Source organism: Nuphar pumila, chromosome 7 (genome assembly GCF_984573655.1).
Source record: "Nuphar pumila chromosome 7, dmNupPumi1.hap1.1, whole genome shotgun sequence".
In the NCBI taxonomy this organism is placed as follows: domain Eukaryota; kingdom Viridiplantae; phylum Streptophyta; class Magnoliopsida; order Nymphaeales; family Nymphaeaceae; genus Nuphar; species Nuphar pumila.
Window position 1 is genome coordinate 11,883,468 of NC_143255.1, and position 10,676 is coordinate 11,894,143.

General features: G+C 37.8%; 1 protein-coding gene across 1 annotated transcript; it reads right to left on the bottom strand.

Moving 5' to 3' along the window:
* Positions 1-4,511: 4,511 nt before the first annotated feature.
* LOC149831146 (acetylornithine aminotransferase, chloroplastic/mitochondrial-like) lies at positions 4,512-10,660 on the bottom strand. The gene is made up of 3 exons (XM_090013699.1): positions 9,990-10,660; positions 5,783-6,217; positions 4,512-5,096 (listed from the first exon to the last, which is right to left on the bottom strand). Exons 1-3 carry the CDS (start codon positions 10,416-10,418, stop codon positions 4,557-4,559), a joined length of 1,404 nt encoding a protein of 467 aa, XP_089869825.1. The 5' UTR covers positions 10,419-10,660; the 3' UTR covers positions 4,512-4,556.
* Between the last annotated feature and the right edge of the window lie 16 nt (positions 10,661-10,676).

Below are 10,676 nucleotides of genomic sequence, written 5' to 3' on the forward strand. Positions count from 1 at the left end.
GTTGGAGACACAATAGTTCTCGGAGGCATCCGAGCTTCTGGAACAATGAACTCGACATTGGGAGTTGGTCGTCGACCCTGTCAAAGGCCAAAAGTTTTTCGACCAAGAATCGACAATCGTTTCCTCTGTCGGATATCCAACGAGGAGCTCCTCCAAATCAGGGAACAAGCCGGCGATGATGAGAAGATCTCTGTCATAAAAAGCCCTAACTCTAGAGCAGAGGGTTTTAGCGAACTGACACCTCGGCTGAGCCGACAACCTCTGGTCAAAGTGGTTGAGGGCCTGCATCCTTATGTCGGAGTCGGCAACGACCCGAAGGAGGCAGTCATGGTCGAGCCTGGAGCCATTGGAGACGTCGAGGCAGACGAGGTTGGAGAAGCAGGTGAGGAGGAGCAGAGGCAGAGGGAGCGGCGGAGACGGTTGGTGATGGGCATGGGGTTCATACGACAGAGGAGCTTCCCTCCTCTGTCTGCAGAGAGCTGGAACAAAGACAAAAAGAAAAATAAAGGCAAAGACAGAGGGAGAGGGGAGAACCACCCATCGCAGCCCTGCCCTCCCTCACTATTCAGATTTGCAAAACGTTTTGACCCTCGTCTCTCTCTCTCTCTCTCTCTCTCTCTCTCTCTCTCTCTCTATATATATATATATATATATATATATATATATATATATATATATATATATATATATATATATATATATACAGCTGAAGACGAAGAGGGATAATAAACCAACAACTTCCAAGGAGCTCAAACAAAGAAGGCATCTACATCTAAGGGCTCAAGAGCTCCTTCCTCTCACCCTATGTACTATGAGATGGTCATTGAAGCGATCAATGAAAGGAAGGATTAAAAGGGGATGAGCCAGTGCATGGTCGTGAAGTTCATCGAGGACAAGCAAAAGGATCAATTGCCATCAAACTTTCACAAGTTGTTTCTGGTTCAGTTGAGGAAGTTGGTCGCTCAGAGGAGGCAGTGCCAGGACAGTCGGATCCTCCATTGGGAGATGGTGGAGAAACCCCTTTTCCTTGGGGTGGTTGAGCCGGTCGGGCAGTTGTCGAACTTCACAACAATGGTAGTGGCAGCCCCCATTCCACGTTATGTTTCCCTTCCTATAAAATGGGGGAAACCCTAATGAGGGTCCCTTTTATGTGTAAAAAAAAGGGTTTTGAAAAGGGGGCATAGTTGCCGCCCCTTGTTCTCTTTTTTTACGAAGGAAACCCTAAGTCCTCTGGAACCAATTCAGTTATTAGTTACTCTGAGTTCATAAAATGTTTTGATATTATTTTTTAGACCTCTATTATTTATTTATTTTTTAATAGAGACTCTAGTTTTTGGAAATTTCAAAAAAAAAACTGTCTTCTGGTTAATATCTGAGACAAGGACGTGTTTTCTGAAATTACAGAAGACCACCTAGAGTTTTATGTTTAACTTAGAGTTTTCTGAATATTATGTTTTGGATCGTTGATTTTACCCAAAAATGTTTCTGGCTTTTCTGATTTTGCAGAAAAGTGATTCTTGTTAGCGGAATACCTCAGACAAGTTTGGATCTGGACTAGGCCAAACTATTCAAGTAGCTTCTTATAAAATTGGTTGGATCCGATAAAAATTTTGGACCTAGTTATGATTTGGTTTATATATCTATATTGATATTTTTTGATCAAGAAATATTGTGTCTGCATATGTTTCTATTATATGCATTAATATTCTGTTCATGTTAATATATGGATTCAGTATGATTTGATCCAATTTTCTTTTATATAGATCAAGTTTAATTATAAGATCTATTAAATATAGTGTATGGGTTAAGATTGGATCTTATCAGTATTAAATCAGATGTTTGGATCTAGTAAGATGATACAAACCTTGATTTGATCCAGTAAAATATTATGAATATAGTTAAATATGCATGGATCTAGATAGTTCAAATTAATTGAGTATAGATCTAGTTGAACTAGTTTTAGATCTAGATAATGTTATTGAATCTTATTGAACTTGAACGGATCTAGTGTTGGGTTCGAATGCCCAGATATGAGATATGGATCTAGTTTGATTCAGATTAAATTCGGTTGAGCGATATGCCCGAATATGAGATATGGATCTAGATTTGATCCAAGATTGTAGTTGATCTGGATAAGTGTTGTACCTGGATATGGGATGTAGATCCAGAATTGATTTAGAGTCAAATCTCTCTCTCTCTCTATATATATATATATATAATCTAGATTTGATCCATATTGAATCTGGATAGTATTAGGTCAGATATTTAGATCTAATAATGATATATATTTTGGATCTAGGATTTACACGATTAGATCCAGATAAGTAGAATACTGGATGTGTAATATGGATCCATTAACATTTAACATTTATGATTTTGGATATAGATTTGGATTATAATTAAATCTTGTAAGATCCATGGTTTTATTTAAGCTTATATGAAGATCCATTTTAATATGGATTGTGTTAGACTTGATAGATAACATCTCAAGTCGAATCTGGATATAAAATCCTATAAATACAATAAAATTGTATATATATATATATATATATATATATATATATATATATATATATATATATATATATATATATATATGTGTGTGTGTGTGTGTGTGTGTGTGTGTGTGTGTGTGTGTGGATCCAGTAATGGTTTTGAACTTAAATGTTCAAACTTGTGGTTTGATTAAAGCCTTGGAATTGGCTTATCATATTTGGCATATCTAAATGATATAATAGATTTGGTGCATCTCCAAATTGGATTTGGGTATGGGATTTACAACTTACTTCATGATGAAAAAATAACTTAGTTTGCGAATTACCTCATGATAAAGATATACCATGGAGGAGAAATTCAACTAGTATATGTAAAACCACATAATGTTATGACTTAATGTAAATATTGCTTAAACACAATGCATTGAAAAAATGAGAGTAGAATTTTAAATTTACATATGCAAGTGAAGATATTTATGTGTATATAATGATAAATAATAATGCTCGCTATGATATTTTGTATAAATGCATGAAGGAATATTTTGTTTTCACGCATAAAATGCTAAATGATGTTGATCAGTTACATTTATAATTATTTGGATCCAGATTTTCTAATATAAAATGATAATGCACATGGAAAGTGAAAGTATAAGATTTAAAAAATGAAAGTATTTGCTATGTTTGGCAAATCATATATTTATGAATTAATAAATTCTCATAGTATTCCACTAGTGTGCATACCTATGGTAAGGTCATGGAAGAGCCAAAGAACCCCATGACTATGTGAAACTTACATTATGATGCATTTATTTTGATTTATGATCTGTATGACTTAATATGTAGTGAATGGTGAATACTTGAATTTTATGACATAATAGAAAAAAAACCTAGTTTGTGAATAACCTTATGATAGGGATATATCACCAAGAACAAATTCAATTAGCGTATGTAAACCTCGTAATGTCATGAGTGTAATACATAATGCACTGGTTATAATAAAATATGAGTGTTCACTCCATATGACCAAGTAGAAGATGTTGGATCTTGATATGGATCCAATGTGACCAAATGGATCTCACATGGAATCCAATGACCCATTTAGTGGGCCATTGAGATATGCACCACCAGGATAATGGTGGGGCCCATTACATATTGAATTCTAAGCATGTTTGAAAATCCAATGAAACAATAAAGGCTGAATAATGGTTACCCAAAGAGGTTAAATTGTCAGCCCTTGTCTCTACCTATGTAACAAATCACCGAAGAGGTTCAAAGAACCCCCTAAAGCAGGTCTTTAATCAATACTCACTCCTTTTCTCCTCTAAACTTGCTGACTTACACCCCGATCCAAAAACCGACAATCAAGTTGGGAGGGATATAGGGATAGAGATGAGGATAGTGATGGGCAGAGTTCACAAAACATCATTTGTTGGACCGAAAAATTAACAAGCGAAGCATCGTGTTTGGCTTGCAAACAATAACTTCAGGTTCAAATCTTATTGCTAAACCTTTGAAACAATTTAGTTAATTTGTAAATGAGCTATTTTAAACTTGCCTAAGTTAGAGTTTAAATTTAATTATTTTCAATTTTATAAATGTATTTATTTTGTAAACAAGCCAGCTCGAGCTTGGCCTGTCTCACTACAAGGATGAGCCGAGCTTCAGCACCCTCTGTTTGGTTAGTTCGGCTGATTTACCAGCCCTAGTTCGAGATACATGGCAGGTTGGTTGCAAACGGGTTGGGAAGGTTCAAGGCGGATGTAGTTGGATCAGGTCTATAATGATGACTAAGAACAGTTAATAGGTTTGAGTCAAGCAGTGAAGTTTGGAATAGCTCAAGTACGAACTGACGTTTTAGTTTACGAAGGTTGAACCTGGCAAGGGTAATACATGAACTTGAGGTTTTTTTTTTTCTAATAAAGCTATTGAAAATCAAGCCGACTGGTAACAACAAATGCGTGATTTCTGTAATACAAGTCCTAGTCGATCGGTAACAACAAATGCACGATTCTGTTCTTTAGCAAGAAAAGACTGCCAGATGCAAAGTAATCTTACAGATATCTAGTTTGAAGCTACATCATCTAAAACAGGAAAGCATTTTGACAGAATCTCCACAGCCTTTTCCAATTCACTCTCTGTTATTACCAGTGGCGGCACAAGCCGAACAACGTTTCCCTTTCCTGCAGTCAAAATGAGCAACCCTGCATCTCGACAAGCATCCACCAATGGGGCAGCAGGCACATCTAACTCAATACCCACGATGAGGCCGGCGCCACGAACTTCCTTCACATGCTTGTTCTTCCCCAGCTGCTGAACTAACAGATCTTTCAAGTACTTGCCTTTGCTACAGACGCTCGTGAGGAAACTGGGGTTTTGGATTTTATTCAATACAGTGAGAGCAGCATGGCAAACGAGAGGCCCACCAGCGAATGTACTGCCATGATCCCCAGGGTTGATTGCAGCTGCCACCCTCTCTGTGACCAAAACAGCACCAATAGGTAAGCCCCCAGCCAGAGGTTTGGCTAGTGTCATGATGTCTGGCTTCACACCAAATGCCTCATGTGCCCAAAGATAACCTGATCGACCCAACCCACATTGAACCTGCATGTTTATGTATCACATGTTAAAGGCCAGTTTTGTTACCCATTCGGGCATATAATCTGAAGTACCCATCCTGCTTCATGGAACTGAGAAAAGCGCAGATACATTAGAAAGAACATGTTCTTTGAAGAAGTAAAACAGCAATTCGATTGAAAACACAACCTTGACATTTGAGATCTTAACAATCATGATGCATATCAGGCTGAAATATGTTCCATTTACACAGACAAAAACTTAAAAAACAAAAACATTTCATGAAGGGGAGTTTCCTTGACATTTGAGATCTTAACAATCATGTTGCATATCAGGCTGAAATATGTTCCATTTACACAGACAAAAACTTAAAAAACAAAAACATTTCATGAAGGGGAGTTTCTAAGCAAGAGTAAGACTGAAGATAATTCGAATGATTGGAAAAGAAAACAGGCTTGCCATAATATTGGGGAAACGCCTTTAGATCAGATATATTCAGACGGGTGCCATTGCTATCTAGTAAGCTCCGCTTTAAGCAAAAGTCCTTAAAAGTGCCGGGTCAAAAATGTTGTAATAAAGACTGTGTTAAATAGCAAGTGAATAACAGACCTCAGCAGAACAATAAGAGTGAACAAGAAAAGAAGAAAAAGAGGAAAATACTGTCTATGCTTATGCAATTAAATCTATTAATCTATAATTACAGAATGGCATACCTCATCAAAGACCAAGAGTGCACCAGCCTGATCACAAGCAATCCGGAGTGACTCCAAAAATTCTTTTGTGGCACTATGTATCCCACCTTCACCTTGGATAGGTTCCACAAAGACTGCAGCAATTTTTCCAGCATGAATGGCATTCTTTGCTGCTTCTATGTTCCCATACTCGATGAAAATTGCCCCAGGCATGACAGGCTGAAACGGGTTCCTGTACTGATCTTTGCTTGTCAAAGCAAGGGCCCCCATTGTTCTTCCATGGAAGCTGTCTGTAAAAGTAATAAATTCAGTGGTTGGGTTTGGTTCATCAGGATTCAAAAACCTTTGAAATTTCCTTGCAAATTTTATAGCTGCTTCATTTGCCTCGGTTCCAGAATTTGAGAAAAAGACACGGTCAGCAAAAGAAGACTCCACAAGACGCTTTGCAAGCTTAACCTGTAATTGGAGGAAAACAAAGCCTGATTGAACAGCCAAAAGAACAAAAACAAAAGCCAGCAAAAGTTGCACAGACGAAACACAATATTTAAACCTAACAAGTGCTTTGAGCATGCATTATAGTTTCATTATGTGCAATTATACTTGGAAACATCTCAAGTTGTGCAAAAGATTGTCTTTGTCAGGATCGAACCAAAGGTTGAGAAACTAGAGTGAAATTAACAAGCATACAAACAAACTCTATGCAACCCACTAAGAATGCCATAAATTATTTATGGGAGCATCACATCAACTCAAAATAGTTGCAAACTCTTACACTCAATACATTCTTAATGAGCGTGCATTGTTCGGCAATACAACAACAACAACAACAACAACAACAACAACTACGCCTTCATCCCAAAACAATTGGGGTCGGCGATATGAACCAAAAAAAGAAAATCATTCTGGGTCTTCCACATGAATCCTTCTCCTCCAATCATTTCTATCCAATGCCATGTCCTCGGTGAGGTTCAAAGCATTCATATCCTTTCCTATCACCTCCATCCATGTCTTCCTAGGCCTACCCCGACCTCTTTTAACTAATATATTTTCCCATTTCTCCATCCTTCTAACTGGAGCATCATTAGGCCTTCGCCGAATATGTCCAAACCACCGTAAACAATTCTCTCTCATCTTATTTTCAATGGGTGCAATGCCTACCTTCTTACGTATCTCTTCGTTCTGAATCTTATCTTTTATTGTATTTCCATACATCCATCTCAGCATACGCATCTCAGCTACACTCATTTTTTGAATATGATGTCTCTTGGCAGCCCAACATTCCGTACCATATAGTAAAGCGGGCCTAATAGTCGTCCTATAAAACTTTCCCTTCAACCGCAATGGCATTCTACGATCGCACAACACTCCAGTTGCACTCTTCCATTTCATTCACCCAACCTTTATCCTATGATTTACAACTCCATCAATTTCTCCATACTTTTGAATGATAGATCCCAAATATTTAAAACAATCATCCACCGGTATTTCTTGCTCACCAAGCTTCACTACACTCCCATCACTACTTCGTTGCTTACTAAATCGACATTTCATGTATTCTGTCTTACTCTTACTCAACTTAAAACCTCTTGCTTCCAATGTCTGTCTCCATAATTCTAGCTTAGCATTAACCCCAGCTCTAGACTCATCAATCAAAACAATATCATCAGCAAACAACATAAACCACGACACATTTCCTTGAATTGATCTCGTAAGCTCATCCATCACTATAGCAAATAGGAAAGGGCTTAAAGTAGATCCTTGATGTAACCCAACCGTTATAGGAAAATTGGTTGTCACCCCTCCACAAGTGCGGACATTGGTTACTACTCCTTCGTACATATCTTTAATTATACTAATGTACTTGAGAGAAACACCTTTCTTTATCATTGTCCACCAGAGAACGTCCTTAGGTACTCTATCGTATGCCTTCTCCAAATCAATAAAAACCATATGCAAATCTTTGTTCCTCTCTCTATTTCTCTCAATAAGTTGTCTAAGAAGATGTATAGCTTCCATAGTTGATCTTCCAGGCATAAAACCAAATTGATTCTCCGATATCATGACAACCTTTCTCAACCTAGACTCAATCACCCTCTCCCAAAGTTTCATAGTATGACTCATGAGTTTTATACCACGATAGTTTGTGCAATCTTGTATATCACCCTTATTCTTATATAGAGGCACCAAAGTACTCCTCCTCCACTTATTAGGCATCTTATTTGTCTGCCAAATCTTGTTAAAAAGATTTGTCAACCATTCTAAACCTTTCTCTCCCAAGCATTTCCAAGCCTCGATAGGAATACCATCTGGGCCAACTGCCCTTCTTGATTTCATTTTCTTCAAAGCCTCTGCAATTTTTTTCTTTTGAATCTTGCACATGAAGTAACGATTCATCTCATGAAAAGGAATGGAGAAGTCTCCAAGATCCTGAGCATGACTTTCATTGAATAGCTTATCAAAATAATCTTTCCATCTCTCCTTAATCTCCTCATCTTTGACTAAAACCCTTTGCGTTTCATCTTTGATACATCTAACCATACCCAGATCCCTCGATTTCCTATCTCTCATCTTTGCAAGCCTATAAATATCCTTCTCGCCCTCTTTGGTATCCAACTTGTCATAAACCTCCTTATATGCCTTATCCCTCGCGTTCCGAACTACTTTTTTAGCTTCCTTCTTTGCTATCATATACTTCTCCAAATTCTCATTATCACGACTCTTACTTAGATTTCTATAACACTCTCTTTTAACCTTAATAGCTAATTTGACATCCTTATTCCACCACGATGTATCCTTACTTAGCGGTGCACCACCTTTAGACTCACCCAATACCTCCTTAGCCACCTTTCTCATGGCATCCGCTATCTTATTCCACATTGATTCTGAATCCTCCTCGAGACACCAATCAACTTCCTTAACTACCCGCTCTACAAACATTCCTTGTTTTGCTCGACAATGATTCATCTTAAACATATCTTTTGATTCTGTTGGCTCATCATCTAACACGATTAGGACTAAACTACAGGTGTAGACAACGGTGAACATGGACGAGAAGGTAATGGACATCAATTTCAAAGTGGTAGAACATGAAATCAGTGGAATATATGAGGTCAAATGCAAGTGCAATGATGGAGGTAGAGGTTCTGAAGTAGACATGCTGGCGGAGTTGCAGCCAAGAGTTTGGAGGTCAGTTAGGTGAGAGAAAAATTTCCCCAAATAAGATTAGCAAAAACTGCAGAATCATAGTAATAAATCTAAGAGCATGCATTCTTTATATCACCAAACATCATGAGAAAATATTATTTATGTTTGTTCATCCAAACACCGTAAAGATTTGTCAACAACGGTACAGTTTGGATGCATATAATACCAGTGTTTCCTATATTTAGATGACAATCAATAAATCATTTCTCACAGCAATATTCACTGAATATTACAATATCATTATTCCAATACATTTGTCTCCATCGCCATCAAGTATCTGTCTAGCAGTAACAGTTTTGATCCTAAACAGCTTTGAATCATCAAGTATCAGTCTAGTAGTATCTATCCACATCACCATCAACTTCGATTTAAATCGTTAAACACATCAAACGATTTAAATCAACAGAAACCACGTTGATCTAGGAAACACCTTCCAAATGAAATAATGATCATGAAAAACCATATAAATGCAAGGTCTAGCTTCCAGAGTCAGCTACATGAAAGTGAAGATTTTCAAACTAACCCATCCTTGATACCTATCCGTGCTGTAATGCATATGCTTCAACAATGACACTCTACATTACCATCAAGTATCTCTATCTCTACATCTTGTGTCTTACATGAACAATTAAGCCATTGACTCCAGTACTGCTGCATGAACATCCTTATTCGAAAAAAAAAATCCATCTTACTTGAATACTTAGGTGACCAGACAGACAGTGAGTTCAGATACAATAAAAAATTGAGCAATTGGATAAAATAAGATTATTATGTCATTCAGTAGAACAAAAAAAGGTGAAGATAAAGAACAGAATTAAACATCAGCAGTGGCAAAAACCATAACAAAGAAAACACCACCTTCCTATTCTCAGTTGTACACATAAAGTCAAGAAATAGTCATGACGATTGCAAAAGAATTTGGAGAACAAACAGCTCAAGTTAAAATCATCATTCAGCATTCATATGCTTCAAGAAACAGAACTTTGCAGTTGCACTAATTATGATATTTCGTTCTTCTCTTTACCTGCGGAATCGAGTGATACAAATTGCTGACATGAGTGAGAACACAGGCTTGCTCGGATACCGCCTTGATCCAATCGGGATCTCCATGACCCAGCGAGTTCACTGCGATCCCCGCGGTTAGGTCTAAGTACTCCTTCCCTTCCATATCATACAATTTGCATCCCTTCCCCTCCAGAAAGACCACATTGGGCCTCGCATAGGTTCCCACAAGAACCTTTGCTTCCGTCTCTATCACATCCCCGCTCTCCCCAAAACCCAATTCCGTTCCCACCCCATGATCAAACCCTTTCTCCCGAACCTCAGACGAAATTGAAGCGAACATTTTGAGTGAACGCGAAGATCGAACCGTCCGCTTGGATTTCTCGAGATTAAACAGCTTCGAACGACCCGGAATCATGGAATTGTTGAAGAAAATTTGCATGGATGCCATCTTTTACTAAACCCCAAGTGGGTTTTTGCTCTAATGCAAGATCACTTTTAGGGGGAAACTCAAAGAACTTTAGGGCTCCAAACAATGAGAAACCAAAACTGGGATCTTAATTCTTAAACAAATTTACAGAGAGACACCATTGGCCTTTGGTTGGTGGGAATTGGGAAACATCAGAGTGGGCAATTTACTTTTCGGAAGGCATAGAAGAAAAGATTGAAATTTTGAAACAATTGAAAATAAAGAGAGGCACAAGGAAGA